Source organism: Lithobates pipiens, unplaced genomic scaffold (assembly GCF_037356315.1).
Source record: "Lithobates pipiens isolate NorthernLeopardFrog02 unplaced genomic scaffold, aLitPip1_a1.2 Scaffold_19, whole genome shotgun sequence".
In the NCBI taxonomy this organism is placed as follows: domain Eukaryota; kingdom Metazoa; phylum Chordata; class Amphibia; order Anura; family Ranidae; genus Lithobates; species Lithobates pipiens.
The window spans coordinates 154,530,839-154,551,160 of record NW_027507764.1 but is presented as its reverse complement, the minus strand read 5'-3'; the positions used below and the strand labels follow the sequence as shown (position 1 = coordinate 154,551,160).

At 45.3% G+C, this 20,322-nt stretch overlaps 1 protein-coding gene across 1 annotated transcript in view; it reads right to left on the bottom strand.

Annotated features, from left to right (window-relative positions):
• Positions 1-20,322, bottom strand: part of LOC143998225 (pancreatic lipase-related protein 2-like) — a 51,423-nt gene that overhangs the window by 11,559 nt on the left and 19,542 nt on the right. Inside the window, exons 2-9 of the mRNA XM_077493927.1 lie at positions 15,820-15,868; positions 4,052-4,206; positions 3,629-3,754; positions 3,413-3,547; positions 2,935-3,043; positions 1,554-1,673; positions 753-869; positions 555-673 (exon numbers count right to left, since the gene is read on the bottom strand). Coding sequence (XP_077350053.1) covers positions 555-673; positions 753-869; positions 1,554-1,673; positions 2,935-3,043; positions 3,413-3,547; positions 3,629-3,754; positions 4,052-4,206; positions 15,820-15,868 — 930 coding nt within the window. The remainder of the gene's footprint in view (positions 1-554; positions 674-752; positions 870-1,553; positions 1,674-2,934; positions 3,044-3,412; positions 3,548-3,628; positions 3,755-4,051; positions 4,207-15,819; positions 15,869-20,322) is intronic.

Sequence of the window (20,322 nt, the reverse complement as noted above, 5' to 3'; positions counted from 1 at the left end):
TTTACATACTTTCTAGGTGAAATAAGGGGGTAATGGGCAAGATCTTCAGTCTACTTAAAGTAGAGGTCATACTAACTTGCTCTGTGCAGTTTTGCACAGAGCAGCCCCAATCCTCTTCTCGGGTTCCTCGTCACTCTTGGCCCCTCCCTCCTGCTGTTCATGAACTGTGACTCTGCGTGTCATCACACACACACACACACACGTGGTTTTTGCCCACACCCCCTCTCACTGGCTGTGATTGACAGCAGTGGGAGAAAATGGCTCCCACTGCTGTCTCAGCCAATGAGGGAGAGTCCCCAGAAAGCCGAGGCTTTTGTGCACTTTGCTGGAGGAAGATCAGGGAAGTATTGGGGGGGGGGGGCGTGGCTGGCACTACTGCACACAGAAGTTTTTTACCTTCATGCATGTAGGTGAAAAAACCTTGAGCCTTTACAACCACTTTAAATAGCACTCCAGTGAAACCAGTTGCTGTTAATATGTTACTTGGCTCTGTTAAAGACGGCCTAACTAGTGTTGCCATTTTGGTGGGGGTGGGGTGCTGCATTAAGACCAACCTCTTGAAAAGCACTGTATGATGAAGCAGGGTAACCAATTAAACCGTCAGGCTTCAGGATGCTCCCTGTAAAGAACTTGACACTCATTTGGTGGTTGCAGAAGACCTTCTCATGAAGCTCTGAAAAGCAAGTTGTACAATTGTAAGCCATTGTTGACCACTACAACAGTGTACAGTAAATTAGGAACCATTATGTTACCTGAAATTAGGTTATCGAGATCTTCAAATCTAAAAGACATTTTGTCACAGCCAGGCATCCTTTCCCCACCATTGGGGAAGAAGTCAGCATTGCCAACTGTCTGCTTCATGCCAAAACCTAAGCACACAAAAGCAAGTTACAGATGCTAATTGGAGTCTGACTGAAATGCAGTTGCACAATTACAGAGAAATAATGGCAAGTCATTGGGTGGTCAACCAAGGCTTGATTCACACCTATGCATTTTTGCAATATAGAAAGTGTTCCATAGGAAACCATGTAAAAATGGAATGTAGTGCAAATCTGCAAAATGCACTATAAATGCATAGGTGTGAATGAGGCCTTAATCAAACAGTATATTAAAATTACAGTGATTTGAGTGTATGCAGACAATAAAAAATTAACAATTTTGACATCATCCCATGTTGTTTCGCAATTGTATCCAAAGCCATATATTTACAGTGAGCAGCTTTTTTGCTCAAGAAAACAAAAAAAGTTTAGCCTTCCCTGTGACGACAATGCATTTTGCCAAAAGACAAACCTACATCTAGCAGATATACTTTCTGAAGGTCAACTAAAGATCAGAAGGGGGTGGTGTATCATTACAGACCATCATTCTTCCCCTGGAGAAAATTTCTAAAGAGCCAATGTTCTGCTTCCAATTACAGAAGACCAAAAAGCAAGAAATGTATATAACTCACATCACCCCATCGGGGAAAAAAAAAAAAAAAAAAAAAAAAGAAGGGGGGACCACCACACACACTCTACAATGGTTTCAACACCGTGCAGAAGACAAAACCTTACCAAGATGAAAAGCATCAGAAGACACATCTGTGTGAATGGCATCAACAAAAACTGCATCTGTAGGGTCCAGTCTCAGATCAGGTGGGGCGTTTTCAAAATGGGGACCAGCTGGATCCAAACCTAAATAGGCAAGTAAAAAAATCTTTGACAGGTTTTACAAATACTCCACATAGCACCCTGCCCTAGTCAGTCAGCCCAAGTGTATTTTTTTTTGGTCTGGTTAGGTCCCCCCCCCACCCAAGCTTGGTGGTCGATTCCTCTTTTCTCCCTTTGGAAGAAGTTTCCATAAATAGTTAGGAGGGTCAGACACTGAAGTTATGACTATTTATCCAACCTCAGCCAATCCTTGGGAAGGAGCACCTAGAAGGTGGCTGGGGAGAAGATAAATGTTTGGGAAGCCTCTTCAGACATGTTACTCTCCTGGGGCTGCTGCCCCCTGGGTGGCAGCCAATGTGTATTACTAAGAAGAGATGCTGTTGGGCCTCAGCTTGCGTTTAGCTGAGGGCCAGGAAAAGCAGTGTAATCAGCAGTGCTCAAAAGAACATGGCGATAGGAGGAGCACGCAACAGAGGTTAACTTTATTCGGCCACTGCTTCCTTTCATTGGTGGTCATTCATAGGCTGGGTAAAGTTGGAGATTTGCCAATGTTAAAGTGGTATGAAACCCAAAACCAGAGATTTAGCATATTGTAACTTACTAAATCATATGTGGTGGCTGCATTTCTTTTCTCTCAGTTTTCACCTGGTGATCTGGCCAGTAACACCTCCTGCATTAGCGTGCCCATAATCTGGTTTAAGGAGCTCCTTTGGACACCAGTCAGTCAGTTTTGGGGTAGGGGAGTGTTAGATGTACTAGCAGATTTAAGTACACCAACAAATTAAAGACAAACTCTAGGTTAACAATTTACAAGCAGTTTCACATTTTATTTAATGGCGAAAGGTTTTACATGAATAAATGCTAATCAATGGAAGCACACCTACCAGTGTTAATTTCATTTCAGGCTGCTGAAGAGATTTCATATTTTTTTCCTTCAAAAGAATAAACAGACTTACTGGCTGGATCACCAGATGGGGGGGGGGGGGGGGGGGAAGACGACACACGAGGGTGATTATATTCAGACAACTGCTGCCGCCCATCAGAAAAGCCAAACAGTTGCTGCATCTGATTGGGAGAAGACATGGTTCAGATGACAATTTTCTGCCTGGTTCCTTCAATTTTTCAAGCCAAAAGATATTAGGTTAGAGTCTGTGACAGGGCCAACCACTAAGCAAATTTCAGCTGGTTCATCAGGAACCAATTGAAGTTTGTTGTGTATACTTGTTGGCAATGTCAGATGCTACAAAATCGGATTCACAAAGCACCAGAACTCCACATCACCTACCAGAAATTCTTCCAATTCCCTTCTGGCTCTTTCCAGCGTCACCAGCGATGTGTGCCCCCAGACCGTGCCCAATCAGGTAGACGTCATGCATTTGATAGTCAAACACTGCCTGAGAAAGATGAACCCATTTTATCTGCCAGGCTTTGAAATGTGTTGAATGCAACTTTCCACCTCTATTTTAGTTGTTACCAATAAGAAATATTGGGGTAGATTTACTAAAAATTGAGAACGCAGAATCTGTTGAAGCTGTGCATGGTAGCCAATCAGCATCTAACTTCAGCTTGTTCAATTAAGCTTTGGCAACAAAACTTACAAGCTGATTGGTTCCTATGCAGAGTTGCACCAGATTTTGCACCCTTTGGTTTTAGTAAATGTACCCCATTGTGAGGTTTTTAGAATTCAGTTGAAAAGGTAGAGTGTAGCAATGAGCTTCAGCTTGAGCTTCAGCTCAAGTACAACTTGCTGGCATGGTGCATACCTGTACAAAGCGCAAGAAATAGGCAATTTCAGCGCCAACCACATGGATATTTCTGGATGCTTGTGTGTACAGGGCAAACGATCCTCCACTCCAGTCTACACAGAAACAGTTCACATCTGACACCTTCAGGAGAGCCTACAACAGAGGAATGTATGCAAGAGGGGTCATAATTCATAGGAAAGTTGGCTAGGTCCTCTTTCTTGCAGCCCCACTGACCTGACACATCTCTACCAACCACAGCTTGTCCCCCGTCTCCACCAAGTCATGGATGAGGAATATGGATTTCCGGCTGGGTTTAAAGTTGGTGCCAAAGATTGAGGAGACATTGAGAGCGCTGATCACCTGGAAATGATATTACATCAGCTACAATGATGTGATCAGCTAAAATGGAGTTTGTTCTGTGCCTAAATTTGGCTATTCAGCTAAATGGGATTGTCATTGGGAATGGAGAAGAGCATTATTTATTTATTTTTCAAGGGTGCAATGGGCTTTAATTGGCTCCTGAGGGGTATGAGGGGTTTATTTGTCTCATTTTATGTCCTGTGACAAACAAAAGCGGTCAGCTACCCAGTATGACCAGACAGCAATAAGACCTAACAGCTTTCAGTAATTTAACTACACAACAGTTGGGGGACTTACTTGGTACTGGTTAGGATTCTTTACAGTATAGAGCAGGAAGCGAACGTTGATCACCTCTGGTGCCCATGGTAAGGGACTGATAGGTCTGGCCAGTGAGACAAAATAGGGGGCCTCATCTGTGAAACATCCCAGCCTGTCGTAGCAGATTTGAGCAGCTGGAGAAAAAAAAAAAAAAAAAAAAAAAAAAAAAAAAACTCATGCAATTATGGACTGGTCTTTCATGATACCATCAGGAGAAAAAAAAAAATTTACTGAGCACAGCTAAAAGTGGAACCCACTCAAGAAAACGCGAAGGTGCTTGATATGTCGAATTCTTCCAAGAGAGTCTCCTCATCCTAGCTTGGATAGGTTTCAAAATGCTGTCTCATAATAAGCATGCAATCCATAAGTCTTTTGTCCCCCATACCAAGTTAATAACCAAAGAAGGTACAGAAATGGCCATTGCCAAAAAGCCTGGGGTCTGGAATAAATAGCTCCATCACCAAGGAGATACAATAGAGTAAATATAGGCATAGGATTACAGGTTAAGGGACAGTACATACAATGGCTTCTACTTCAGTCAGTCAGACCTGAAAACATGCATGCAGTTAATGGAGTGGTTGTTTCTAATCTCCATAACTTACCCAGGAAGAGATTCGGAAGTCCAATCATTAGCCTGACAGCCAGAAAGCCTCCTTCCTTTTGAGAATGTTGACACCCATGCTTTTCTTACGTAAAAATCACTGTTAGTAATTCAGTAAAATGGGATGACAACCTCCAGAATGAATTTTGAAAATAGTCAGCAGTGGAAGCTTCCATGTTTCAATTCAAAAAATGTCCCTTCCAATATCAGTTTAGGCAGTAAGCCTACATGGAAGGGTAAAACCTTCCGGAGGGGAAGTATTTAATGGTGTAAGGGGTTCTTTACTGTAGTGCATTAAGGATGTCCACTCACTCCCACAGTTGGTGTATCAGTCAAGAGAGAGTGTAGAAATTGTAAAAAAAAAAAAAAAGTGTTTTAGCCAACACAATGTACAGGGGTATGGGAAATTGTAGACACAGGCACAATCAAGTTTAGCTGGGTGGCTAGGTGAATTTAAATCAACCGTACCAGTTATGTAACATTTCTCAGCATTAGGGATGAGCCGAACACCCCCCTGTTCGGTTCGCACCAGAACCTGCGAACAGACCTAAACTTCGTGTGAACTTTAGAACCCTATTAAAGTCTATGGGACTCGAACGTTCACAATCTAAAGTGCTCATTTTAAAGGGTAATATGCAGGTTACTGTCCTAAAAAGTGTTTGGGGACCTGGGTCCTGCCCCAGGGGACATGGATCAATGCAAAAAAAAGTTTTAAAAAGGCCGTTTTTTCAGGAGCAGTGATTTTAATAATGATTAAAGTGAAACAATAAAAGTGTAATATTCCTTTAAATTTCGTAGCTGGGGGGTATCTATAGTATGCCTGTGAAGGGGCGCATGTTTCTGGTGCTTAGAACTGTCGCTGCACAAAGTGTCATTTGTGCAGGAAAAAAAAGTCTTTTAAAATCACTTGCGGCTAAATTGTCGGGTCTCCGTAATACAGAGAACACTCAATGAGTGTTCTCTGTATTAGCCGACAATTCATTCATTCATTCATTGATTAAAAAAAAAAAAAAAAAAAAAAAGCGTGGGGGTTCCCCTAAATTCAATCAAAAGGCCCTTCAGGTCTGACATGGATATTAAGGGGAACCCGTGTCAAATTTAAAAAAAAATTGACGTGGGGGTCCCCCTAAATATCCATACCAGACCCTTTATCCGAGCACGCAACCTGGCAGGCCGCAGGAAAAGAGGGGGGGACGAGAGAGCGGCCCCCCCTCCCTCCTGAACCGTACCAGGCCACATACCCTCAACATTGGGAGGATGCTTTGGGGGTCTGTGACCCCTCAAAGCACCTTGTCCCCATGTTGATAAGGACAAGGGCCTCATCCTCACAACCCTGGCCGTTGGTTGTGAGGGTCTGCGGGCGGGGGGCTTATCAGAATCTGGAAGCCCCCTTTAACAAGGGGACCCCCAGATCCCGCCCCCCCCCTGTTTGAAATGGTAAGGGGGTACAAAAGTACCCCTACCATTTCACAAAGAAAGTGTCAAAATGGTTAAATAAGACAAACACACTTTTGAAAAATTCCTTTATTAAAAATAAAAAAAATTAAAAAAAAATTCCAGCGGTGCTAATCCACTCTTGCTATCCAGCGACGGGTCTCCGGGGTCCAGCGATGGATGATCATATCCAGCGACGGGGGATCTCTCAGTCCAGCGCTGTCCATACCTCCTTCTTCTGTCTCCACTGCGGAGACACTGCAGAGAGCCGAGCGCTGACATTTCTTATATTGGGAGGGCGGGGCCACCCGTCACCTGACCCCGCCCCTCTGACGCAGGAGAGGGAAGCCAGGGGTTCCCCAGTGACGTGTCGGTGACCCCGCCCCCTCTGATGTAACGCAGGTTTCCGTTACATCAGAGGGGGCGGGGTCACCGACACGTCACTGGGGAACCCCTGGCTTCCCTCTCCTGCGTCAGAGGGGCGGGGTCAGGTGACGGGTGGCCCCGCCCTCCCAATATAAGAAATGTCAGCGCTCGGCTCTCTGCAGTGTCTCCGCAGTGGAGACAGAAGAAGGAGGTATGGACAGCGCTGGACTGAGAGATCCCCCGTCGCTGGATATGATCATCCATCGCTGGACCCCGGAGACCCGTCGCTGGATAGCAAGAGTGGATTAGCACCGCTGGAATTTTTTTTTTTTTTTTTTTTTAATAAAGGAATTTTTCAAAAGTGTGTTTGTCTTATTTAACCATTTTGACACTTTCTTTGTGAAATGGTAGGGGTACTTTTGTACCCCCTTACCATTTCAAACAGGGGGGGGCCGGGATCTGGGGGTCCCCTTGTTAAAGAGGGCTTCCAGATTCTGATAAGCCCCCCGCCCGCAGACCCTCACAACCAACGGCCAGGGTTGTGAGGATGAGGCCCTTGTCCTTATCAACATGGGGACAAGGTGCTTTGAGGGGTCACAGACCCCCAAAGCATCCTCCCAATGTTGAGGGTATGTGGCCTGGTACGGTTCAGGAGGGGGGGGGGGCCGCTCTCTCGTCCCCCCTCTTTTCCTGCGGCCTGCCAGGTTGCGTGCTCGGATAAAGGGTCTGGTATGGATATTTAGGGGGACCCCCACGTCAATTTTTTTTTAAATTTGATGCGGGGTTCCCCTTAATATCCATATCAGACCTGAAGGGTCTGGTATGGATATTTGGGGGGACCCCCACGTCAATTTTTTTTTTTAATTTGACACGGGGTTCCCCTTAATATCCATGTCAGACCTGAAGGGCCTTTTGATTGAATTTAGGGGAACCCCCACGCTTTTTTTTTTTTTTTTTTTTTTTTAATCAATGAATGAATGAATTGTCGGCTAATACAGAGAACACTCATTGAGTGTTCTCTGTATTACGGAGACCCGACAATTTAGCCGCAAGTGATTTTAAAAGACTTTTTTTCCTGCACAAATGACACTTTGTGCAGCGACAGTTCTAAGCACCAGAAACATGCGCCCCTTCACAGGCATACTATAGATACCCCCCAGCTACGAAATTTAAAGGAATATTACACTTTTATTGTTTCACTTTAATCATTATTAAAATCACTGCTCCTGAAAAAACGGCCGTTTTTAAAACTTTTTTTTGCATTGATCCATGTCCCCTGGGGCAGGACCCAGGTCCCCAAACACTTTTTAGGACAGTAACCTGCATATTACCCTTTAAAATGAGCACTTTACATTTCTCCCATAGACTTGTATAGGGTGTTCCGGCTTTTCGAATTTGCTGCGAACAGCCCAAATTGTTCACTGTTCGCTGAACAGGCGAACAGGCAATGTTCGAGTAGAACATGAGTTCGACTCGAACTCGAAGCTCATCCCTACTCAGCATATCAATTTTGCCGAAATCCCTACACTAGGGGTGCCAGCAGACTGCTCAGTTTCCCTTCACATGGCCGGCACATGCAGTTGGGCCCCACATGGATACTCCTTAGAATTCTCCACCCAAGCTCACACTCTATACATGCACAGATGTGGGTTCTAGACCTTCTAGTCTGTCCATATCAAACGCCTTTTATGCCTGGATAACTTTGGTAGTCCTAAAATCAGCCTGGTCTAGATTAGGGCTCCAGGAGTCCAACTGAAGAACTAAACTTGGTGCATGAGCGGGTTAGCTCTCACCGCCTCTCTATAGTACATCACATGCAGGATGCTTATTACAAAAACCGGAGTTAGTACTCACCGGTAACTCCTTTTCCAGTGGAGTTCCAGGACAGCCCTTGAGAGATGGAGTCCCTCCCATCGACCCAGGAAACACATTGCCAACAGTTCAAAAAGGCAGTCCTTCAGGTCCCTGGCCAGTCATTTACCAAGAACCAAAAGGCTGGAACTGTAAAAACCCAAAAACATAACCACAACAAGTAATATGTCAACATTCTGAGAAAAAAAAAAAAAAGGGGGGGGGGGGGGTGGAATCGTGCTGTCCTGGAAGACCACCGGTGAGTACTAACTCAGTTTTTTCCCCAGTGGACATTAGATCCAGGCGATAATGTTTTGTAAAGGTGGAAAAGCTTGACCATGTAGCTGCTTTACATATTTGCTCCAGGGTGGCACCAGCCTTTTCTGCCCAGGATGCCACCAATGACCTTGTGGAATGGGCTCTAATACCCCCAGGAGGGTCTTTGTTCATTGCTCTATAACTCTGTTATAGCCAACCTGATCCACCTAGCTATGGTGGCTTTTGAAGCCTTCTGTCCCTTACGTTGACCTGAAGACAGAACAGAGAATCTGACATTCTATATGGATTTTTAACCCTAAGGTATTCTAAAATGCACCGCCTTACATCTAATAAATTAAATCTTTCCGCTTTCCCATTTGATGCATTCTGGCAGAAAGAAGGAAGAACAATGTCCTGTGACCTATGGAAACTGGATGTTACTTTTGGTAAGAACCCAGGGTCTGTCTTTAGAACAACTGTCTTCTAAAGTTTGTAGAAATGGCTTGTATCTCACTAACCCTACAGGATGAAGCGATAGCCAAAAGAAGTACCGTCTTGAATGTAATCAGTCTTAGAGAAGCCTCTGATATAGGTTCAAAGGGTGAACCTAAGAATGCTTTCAGTACAACAGTTAGATCCCAGGATGGAACTTTGTTGACCGATTAGGTTTTGTAAAGCAATCTCTAGATGAAAAGCAAAGAGATTAAAGGATCTTCCTGTAATGTTTTTTCTAGGTACACACTTAGAGCAGCTATCTGAACTTTAATAGTACTAGGAGTTAGCCCTTTGTCTATCCCCTCTTGTAGAAACTGAAGGATATTAGCTGTGTCCCTGTTCTTCCCCCCACAGCCATCCAGCCAACTATTACATTTCCTCCAGACACACACACATACACATATCTGATGGTTGGCTTTCTACTCTGTAATAAGGTCTGAATTACTCTGTCAGGCCTTTACTTCTCAAAATTTCTTCTTCAGTAACCATGCTGAGAGGTTCAACATGGCTACTCGAGGATGAAAAAGAGGTCCCTGTGACAGGAGGTCCTGTCTGACGGGAAGTCTCAGGGCAGGCTGGTCTGTCAACTGTAGCAGCATTGTAAACCATGGTCTTTTGGGACAAAACGGTGCCACCAGAATTAAGGTTGAATATATTTTTATTGTATGCCAGACAGGGTAAAATAACACACTTGTAAACAGGCAACTACATCACACACGTCGCCTTTGACATCAAATAAGGCACATCAATATAAACAGGACAACGGGGGGGGGGGGGGGGGGGGATTAGAGGTAGTGGGTACAGCAAGGAAAAAAAGAGGGGGGGGGGGGGGAGGGAGGAAGAGAAAGCCAGTACGAATAGAGAAAGAGAGAAAGTAGGGTGGGGAAAAACAGGGGGGGAGCACAGCAATCGCATTTATCAGAACGAATATGTGCAGGATATGCACCATTGTTGTTCACGTGTGTTACATCAGAAATGTTCACCACAGAGGCAGAGGTAATCAAGGTTCAGCCACTAATGTCACCAGCGGTCCACATAACGACACCATTCCTCGCCCAATCTTGGCAGGAAGTTTGCTTAGGAGATCTTGAGATTGTTGAGAAATAATTCCGTCTGAGAATGGTGTCGCCAGATGGACCACAACATGGTAAACCTATCGTAAGCATCGTCCGCCTTCGCCTGCAATTCCTCCATGAGCATAGTGTCATTAAGCTGAAAATGGGGGGGTGGAGTCCTTTTTCCAGTATAAGGAGATGGTATGACGAGCTGCTGAGAGAAAGAATCTCAGAAGACTACATTTCTGAGACCGGATCGACTCAGGGAGAATGGATAAAAGTGCCGACAGAGGCGATGGAGGCAACGAAGCCTGATACATATCATTATGAATCGCGAAAATCTTATCCCAAAAAGGACGAATCCTATCACACTCCCACCAAATATGAATGTATGATCCCTGTGCTCTGTGACAGCGCCAACCCACGGCAGTGGTTGACGGAAACATCCTGTGTACCGAGACCGGAACCCTGTACCACCTCGAAAGCAGTTTGTAGTTCTTCTCCTGGGAAAACCCTGAGTGCCACCAGAATTAAGCCAGTTTCCTCCGCAAGGAATTTTGCTAGAACCCTTGGGATGAGGTGAAGTGGAAGAAATTCATATGTCAAGCTGAAAGTCCATGGGGTTTGTAAAGCATCTACTGCCAAGGGGAGATCCCTTGGGCATAGAGAGCAAAAATTGGGAACCTTTGCATTCTCCCTGTTTGCAAAAAGATCCACTGCTGGCCTTCCCCAGTGAGTTGCTATGAGATTGAACGCTTCTGGATGTAGTGACCAGTCTTGATTCAAAACTCCTCAGACTCAAGAAGTCCAGTGTTGTTCAGCTCCCCTTTCAAGCGTATTACAGAAAGGGACCTTAGATTGGATTCTGCCCACTGAAAAATGTGCCTGGCCACCGACATTAAATGAAGACTCCTGGTACCTCCCCGTTTGTCTAGATATGCTACAGCCATCATATTATCTGAGCAAACTTGTAGATGGTGGCCCCGTATCATGGTCTGAAAAGCTAGTATAGCTCTGAGGATTGCTGCTAGCTTCCTCCAATTGGAGGAGAAATGTCCCTCTTCCTGAGTCCACCCGCTCTGGGCCCAGTTTGAGTTGAGATGGGCTCCCCAACCCCAACTGCTCGCATCCGTGGTCAGAGTGGATGTGATAGGCAAGACCCAGAGAACCCTTTGTTTAGCTTCTCTGCGTCCTTCCACCACCAGAGAGACTGCTTTACTTTTTCGAGGATTGAGAGACTTGTTCCTCCAGATCCCTGCCTTTTAAGTGTTCTAACAAGAACCTCTGAAGGTCCCTTTGATGTAACCTGGCCCATTGTTAGCCGGAATGGCTGCCGTCATGAGACATAGCACTGACATGACCTCTCTTGCTGTACACTTGGGACACCTTTGGAGAAAGGAGATTTTGTGCCAGATTCAAAATCTTTTCCTACGGTAGCACTATCGTCTGATCCACAGACCTGACCTTGTAGCCTAGGTACAGGATCTCCTGTGTAGGGATAGTCTTGGATTTTTCGCGACTGACAATCCACCCTAACTGACTCAGACTGAGCTGTGTTAACTCTAGGTCCCGAGAGAGCTTGTTTTCCCGAGTGGGCTGTTAGTAGTAAGTCATCTAGATATGGAATGATCGAGACCGACTGAAGTCTTAACGAAACTAGTGCCTCCCCAAGAACCTTGGTAAAGATTCTCGGGGAGGATGACAGTCCGAATGGAAGTGCTCTGCACTGAAAATGATAAAACTTTTGCATCTATCCGAATACATTTCTGGCATTCCTTCCTTATAGGGATATGCAGATAGGCGTCCCTCAAGTCCAGGGTAGCCATAAACACCTCCTTTTGGGAGAAGATTCTTTATTGAATAAATGGACTCCATCCAAAACTTTTTGTAACAGGTGGAGAGATTCAGAGGGCAGAGGTTCATGATCAGTCTGAACTTCAAAAATATGATAGTAAAAACAGTCTCCCTGCTCCTGAATGGGGTCTGGTTTCAATACCTCTTGATCCACCATCTCCCCAATCAGTAATGGCAAAGCCCTGGCCTTTTCTGAGTGACTCTGGAGCTTTGTTATGAGAAATTGAGGGTGGGCAGCTGTGAAACTCTAGCGCATAACCTTTTTTTTTTATTACGTTTAGTACAAACTTGTTTGAGGTTATCTTTTCCCACTGTGGAAGAAAGTTAGATAACCTTCTCCCCACAGGGAACCTGACGTCACTGGGGCTTGGGGGTCTGACTGGGGCGGTTAAAAAGTACGCCCCTTTTCCTTTCCCTTTTTGTCCCGTCAAGTGCTTCTTGGGTTTGAACTTTGTTTGGAAAAGGTTTTTTTTTTGTGGGGAAGGTTTTCTTTTTATCCGCTGTCCTGTCTAAGGCGGTATCTAATTCAGGGCCAAAGACTAGATCTCCTGTAAAAAGGGACACTGCACAGGCGAGTTTGACACCGTGTCTCCACCCCAAGTTTTCATCCATACAGCTCTTCTAGCTGCAACCGAGAGTGCTGCCATCTTAGCCGTGAATTTAACGGAATCAGTGGAGGCATCAGAAATTAAACTTGTGGCTTTAAAAAGCATAGGAAAGGTTTTTAATAGCTCAGCCCTAGGAGTGCATGCTTTAAGATGCTCCTGCAGTTGTCATGACCAAAACTCCAGATTTCTAGCCACACTAGATGTGGCTAGAGCTGGTTTCAAACCTGCCATGGAGGCATCCCAGGCCCTTTTTAGGGCTACATCTGCCCTTCTGTCCATTGGATCCTTTAAATGACCCATGTCCTCGAAGGCTAGGTCAGACTGTTTTGAGACCTTGGATAGAGGAGCGTCTAGTTTAGGATTCTTATTCCAGACCGCCTCTGGGCTCTCATCAAAAGGGAATCTTTAGTGAATTGGGAAAAAATACCTTTTTATCTGGCTCAGACCATTCCTTAAGGACCAGGTCAGAAAGGACCTTATGTATGGGGAAAAACTTTCACTTTCTTTTTCCCCCAGAGCCTCATACATTAGATCACGTCTGGTTAATTGAGTCTCTTTTTCATCAATTTCCAGCGTATCATAAATGGCGCTCAATAGCTCTTCTACCTCCTCAAGAGATAGCTTAGATCTTGCGCCCTTGTAAGCTACAGCCGGAGCCTCATCCTGGCCTGAATCTACATCAGAGGATTCAGGACTAACTAACGCGGGGCTATGCTCCTTCTATATTGGGCTCCCCGGAACTGGGTGTTGTAAGGCATGGTGAGAAGGAGATTGTAGTCGCCCTACTGGTGGAAGCAGCTGTACCTACATCCGTAATTAAATCCCGGAGAGATTTAAAAGTCGATGCCATCTCCTCGTTAAAGGAGCCAAGGGGGAGTCTGCCTCTTTTGTAAGAATGCCTGCAATACACTGTTTGCATAAGGCTTTACCAGGGCCTGAGGACAGTCTATTTCCACAATTAGGGCATTTTTTTGCGGCCTCACTTATCTTCCCTTGGGGCCTCCTTAGCCTGAAACAAGAAAAAGGCATCCTTAGTGTTTAAATTAATTCCTAAAGAAACACCTGTGCTGCACCACCACAAAAATCTCCTGGCCTGTCAGGTGACCACCACCATGGTGTACTACAGGTCCCAGCCTTACCACCAAACTACCAGAGTAATGACATGCCCAGCAGCCTACCTGGACTTGACTGATGCCTGCCTCCACCGGAGCATCCTGGGGATTAGCCTCCATGGTCCCCCTCGAGTTCGGGATCCCACCGCTAGTCCGGTATAGCTGGACGCTGGCGGGATCATACAGGCACAGCGTTGGCTTTCCTCTTCCTCCCTGTACCTTCAGAGACCCCGGAAGACTCAGTACACAGTAATGACGTAGTTCTTCCGGAAATGACGCAACAGCGTCTCCAACCCCCACCGCTATTGTCGCAGAGAGCAGAGGAGAAAATGGACCAGCTACGCTGCTCTCGGGGGGGAACTAGCGCCATCCTGACCTTGGCCAACTCAGCGCTGGAGAGAGGAAGGGAGCGGGTCTGCTCCTAACCACGGTACTGTACCCGAGCCCTAATACCTGATCTGTGGACTAGCTTGAAGGCTGCCGGATAGGACCCAGTCCCCCTGCGCAGCTTCACATCCTTCAGGCAGCCCCTGAGAGATGTAGTCCTTCTCCTGGTTCCTGGCAACATGTTCCTCCGGAGGAAACACAAATGACTGACCAGGGACCTGAAGGACCGCCTTTTTGAATGGTTGGCAATTGTTGCCTGGGTCGATGGGAGGGACTCCATCTCTCAAGGGCTGTCCTGGGAGACAACTGGGGAAAATATCTTCTTTACCAGTTAAGTGTAAAGAGCAAATTCTAGATACTGGCTCATTTCCATCCAAACAATGGGGAAAGGATACACAGCGAACAGACAACATACATGTTATACTTACCTGCTCTGTGTAATGGATTTGCACAGAGTAGCCAGAGCCTCCTCTTCACGGGTCCTTCTTTGGTGCTCCTGGCCGCTCCCTCAGCAAGCAGTTTGCTATGGGGCACCCGAGCCTTGTCCATTTACACATGGAGCTAGGGCCTGGCTCATCCCCGGTCTTTTCTCTTTGGCTCCCACTGCTGCAAAGTAAATCAGCCAATGGCATGACGCTGCTTTCTCAGCCAATGAGGGGAGAGGAATTCTGGGCAGCTGAGACACTCCTGCAACATTGCTGGATCTAAAAGGGACCTCAGGTAAGTATTAGGGGGACTGCTGCACGCAGAAGGCTTTTTATCTTAAAGAGGAAGTCCACTGAAAAAAAAAAAAAAAAATTAAAAGCCAGCAGCTATAAATACTACAGCTGCTGACTTAATAAATGGACACTCACCTGTCCCAGGGTCCAGCGATGTCGGCAGCCAAGGCCGATCGATCGGCTCTCTGCTGCTGCCTCCGTTCTCAGTGAGGGAATCAGGAAGTGAAGCGTTGCAGCTTCACTTCCCGGTTCCCTACTGCACATGCGCGAGTCGCACAGCGCAATGGGAATGGTCCGCGCTGTCTCCAGGACCCATGTGTCCCAGCAGACAGTGCGGCGGGACAGGAAGAAGCATAGACTCCCGTGGGAGTCTATGCCCGGAAGTGGCTCACCAGCCATTTTCCCAGCACTTTTGTGATTGTAGATAAAATAACCTGGTGGCACAAGTATAAATTCCAAGCCCTCCATGTCTATCCCTACCCAGCAAGGGCTGAACACTGGATTAGTAGTCAGTCAATTACTAAAACGTAAATTAATGATCCATGCAATAGCTCACCAGCCATTTCTCAGCACCTTTGTTGAGTATATGTAAATGCTTAGTACTTTAGTGTAAAATTCTAAGCCCTCCACCCCCCCCTAGCCAGCAAGTGCTGAACACTGGATTAGTTGCAAAATTTCTATGAACTGGCTTTTTTGAGAATGGCATGTTTTAGTCCATGGCTAGAAAGAAACATGATCCTGTCCATCCAATGCCTACTCTCCTAGAACAGAGACATTAGACAACCTCCCTAGTGGGTCATCATGCACCTAGGTGGACATCTTTTGTTAGTTAAGCCTCTACCCGGCTACTCATCCTAAATTCCCCACACAGATGGGGAAAAAAAAAAAAAAATGCTAGCAGACTAATCCTTTCCCGCTCTGTCCAAAAGATAAAGAAGTTGAACTGGAGAGGAGATTTAAGACATGTACCAAATATGTGACTTGTGTGCACCCCAAGATAACATTACCTCTAATAGCAGCTGCTATGGACAGCACCAGAACCAGTTTAAAATTCATCTGAAAAGTAAAAGAAATTTGTCAGTTTACAGATGAAAGATACATTGGCTGGTATACCTGCTGACCTGAAACCTTAGCTAGTATTGTTTTTGCATATCTATTTTCAATCAGCAACGCTGGAAGAGGGATCTAGTCTACTTAATACATTTTTTTTTTTATTTTTTATTTATTTTTTTTAAATAAAACACCCTTGGACATTTTCATACCCAAGTCAACCTGGCCTGTAAGAGTGCCACATCAGCATACATAAGTCAGTGTTGGGACAAGGCTATTTGGGCCGAGGGCGAAGATGGCAAACTGTGCCCCCCCCCCCCCCCGTTTTTAAGAAAGAATCAATGTTGTTTCAAAACAAGAATATACTTAAAACAATACAAGTTCAATTAGGTTTAATGCGATAGAAATAGAGTTCACTCACACATTTTAATTATATGTATTTTTATCGGAGGCACTTTGAAATAATAATGCAACTAATGTGCTTGTAGAAAAGCCTGGTTAACTGTTTTTTCTGTCAAGGCCCATGTGCACATACTAAAGTTTTCTGTTAGGGAGCGTGGCTACGAGTGACGGGTCACTGATCGCTGCTCCAAATGGGTGGAGCATTTGATCAGTGACATGTCACTAGGAAGAATGGGAAGAAGTTGTGTTTACACTGACATCTCCCTGTTGTTCAGCTCCATGACACGATCACGGGACACCGGCAGACAGAGTCCGCGGGTTCCTCTGGCACGGAGTGTGCGATCACATGGTGCCAAATTAAAGGGGACGTACCTGTACGCCCATCTGCATGTCTTTGCAAATCTGTTGACGTATAAGCACGTGCCGTGGTCCTTAAGTGGTTAATGTATTGCCATTGGTCATAGATGCATTAACACTAACACTGGTGCCACCAATGCAGCACAAAGGAATTAACTGCCACTGGTTACTAATGCATCAGTCACCAACCTGGCAACACATTAACCCCTCTCCATGCTGTATATTACAGAAATGAAATACCATTGTAGTTAACCTCCCCTCAGCCACCCACAGCTAGCAACATGGGCGCTTTTAATCCCTTCTTGGGGGTTAAATGTTCCCTGCTTGCGGCCCAAAAGTACCTCTTAAATAGTGGTAAAGCGCCACTTTACCACTAATGGACCCACCACCCCAGTGTGAAAGAAGTCTTTTTTTTTTAAATAAAAGTCAGTGGCGGCAGTGGACATTGCAAGGCCTGCACACGACCCCTGTCCATGCTGCATTACATATACTTCCAAGTATATTTATGCAACCTCAACCTGATTCCACCAGGAAGCCAGCGCTGCACAGCGCTAATCACAGGCAGTGAGACATTTCACGATCTGTGCAGCCGTGGATCGGGAAATATCTCACTACCTATGATTAGCGCTGAGCAGTGTTGGCTTCCTGGTGGGATTTTGAAAACGCCCAAGCCCATCCGAAGTGGTTAATTACCAATTGTATCAGTAATATGCAGCATGAAGGGGCTTAATGTGTTGCCACTGGTCACTAATGCATTAGTGACCATTGCCAGTTAACCCCTTTGTGCTGTATTAGTGGCACAAGTATCAGTGTTCATTAACCCCTGTATGCTGCAGCATAGCACTAATACTTGTGTCACTAATGCAGCACAAAAGGAGTTAACTGACAATGGTTACTAATGCATTAGTGACCAGTGGCAACACATTAACCCCCTTCGTGCTGCATATTACTGATATCATTGGTATATAATATCACCTCTCCCCTCCCCCCCAGAGTTAGCCGGTTCTGTACATGTTCATCTGCTTACTATTGATGCACATATATTTTTCTCATCCACTGCCTGGTTGGTTCCACTTTCTCCTTTGGGTCGCACTCACTGCGGTGCCCGGTGTCCCATCATATAAAGGTCCCCCATCAGATAGTGTGCGCAGTACACAGCAACACAGATTTCGAAAATAGCCGAGGACTCACGGCGCCTGCGGCGAGAGTCTAGGTTCTAGCCCCACCATCCAAGTGGACACAGAGTAGGAATAAAAAAAAAAAAAAAAAAAAAAAAAAAGGAGCCGAGCGCAGTGAGGCCGAGCCCGAAGCGTAGAGAGCGAAGCTCGCCCGCGAGGGGCCCTCTAATTTTCACAACCCTATGTCCGCTTGGATGGTGGGGCTACCACCTCCACTCACAGTGCAGGCGCCGTTCAGCTTCGGAGATTTTCTGAAGCTTCTTCTGCCCCGTACTGCGCCTGCGCAGTACGGGGCGGACACTATATGATGGCAGGACACTATCTGCCAGAACACCGGCAGCTCTCTACATTCCTCTCTTCCCGCCTCCCAGTGATGTCATGCCGGGACTCGGAAGTGCCCGTCGGGCAGAGATCACTCCACGGCTCCACCTGACAGGGAAGGAAAGACCGAGTCCTATTCTTGTGCGGGGTGCAGGAGCGCACTCTGCACATCCTTGCAGGCAGCTGTGCGGGATTGTAGCGCAGGCGGTTATCACAGTATACATTTTTAGCAGCACACTGCCAGCTCTGCGCCCCACTTCCCTTTAACTCACTAAAATAAATACTGCATTTTGAGTTAAAATAACTAAAAAAATTAAATAAAATAAATGTATCTCTCTCTCTCACTCCATTTAAGTTTTGCAATTTTTAGCACTTGAATTTTTTCCTTTGTCTTCGCAATTTTTTTATCTTTGCACAGGCCAACACTGCACCAGAAGGATACATTGTATATTTTTCACTTTCTGGCCAGTGTGCAGTTGCTCTAAATTTTAAAAAAATACCGCTAGCAGACACCAGGTGATAATCAATGTTTTTTTTTTTCCCCCCACCGTCTATCGAATTGACTTTAGTTTTTTTTTGTAGCATTTATCTCACTAGATTAACGGTCATTAAAGTAAAACATTGAAATGTGAGGTAAATACTGCACATGTTGTTAATTATCTCATGCAATATTAAAAAAAAAAAAAAAAAAAAAAAAATCAAAAAAAAATCAGCCATGTGACTTTCAGATCAAAAGCAGTAACCTCTAGTAAATTGAGCCCCCCCCCCCCCCCCCAATATTATTTGCCCCACCAAGACTGCTATAGAAAACCCACACAATGTGACAGCAGGCTCATGGCCATTGGTTTCTACAATACACACAAACATGGTCACCCCAACAAGAGCGTGTGAATGATAGCATCAGTTTCAATGGGGGGGGGGGGGGGGAGTGTATGTGTATATATTCTCTCTCTCCCTCTCCCTCTCTCCCAAAAGCTGGTCATAATTTGAGGAAAGACAATTCAGCTCAATACATTTCCACAGGTTATTGACTACAGAGAACATAGATTGAGAGAGATCACATAATAGACTAAGATTAGTGCCATCACTAATAAAAACCAACCAACATGGTACAGAGGGACCCCCCCCCATACACAACACAGCAGAGGGTACCAATACTTGCTGTACATTATACAATTTCCTTGTTCAAATTTCCTTTAGACTTACATTCAACTATGTGGTGCCTGACTCCATACAAATTGAGGGTGTTTAGGCTTTACATCATATTATATGATTGTTAAATTATCAAGAAAATTGTATAACATGTGGGCAGCCTTAGGCCCCTTTCACACTTGTGCAACGTGTCCTGCGACTTGGGACTGCAAAGTCACATGACAAGTCATACCCCAAGATCTTCAATGAGTACATTCATATCTGTGTGACGTCAAGTCACACCGACTTCAAAGTAGTCCCTGTACTACTTTGATGCGCGTTGAGGTCCATAGATCTCAAGTTTACACCAGCATTCCCTAAAGTTGCGGCAGTGTGAAAGAGCCCTAAGCTAGACATGTCTAAAAACAACTGAAAGCAGCAAACCAACAGACATAATATGCAGCATAGGCCTCCACACAACATCACACTTGCCTTACAGCTTCTGCAAGGTGTCCATGAAGAATATTACACCACCTGGGGAAATTTTATTTAAAGCACCCCCAGCTGAGCCTGATTAACCTGTTACTATCACCATCCAAAATTGAATGTTCATCATTACTCATTTCTGTGCCTCAACCCACAGACATTTAGAAGTGGAACGTCAGCCAAAATATATTATTATAAAAATATATATATTATATAGATAGCAGAAAAACTTGACACCCCACCAGGTTTTTATTGTCATGTGGGTACATTTCTCCTCACTTCCTGTGTGATCACCAGGAGAGAAAGTAAGATAACATCTTGGAGACCATATCTACAGGAGAAATAAAGGAAGCACTTCAGTTTTTTTCCTCCTGTGTGTTTCTATGACAGAGTTGGCTTAGGCTGGATTCACATCTAATCCCGATGCGGCTCACAGCAGGGGTCCAGTGCGTCCATGTTTTCTGTTTCAGGGATGAATCAAGGCTGAATTTTTGCCTGAATTCGGACCTGAAATGGAGCCCAAAATACACGGGACCCCTGTGCAAGCCGCAGGATGCAAGGAAGTCTGTATCAAATTCACACTAG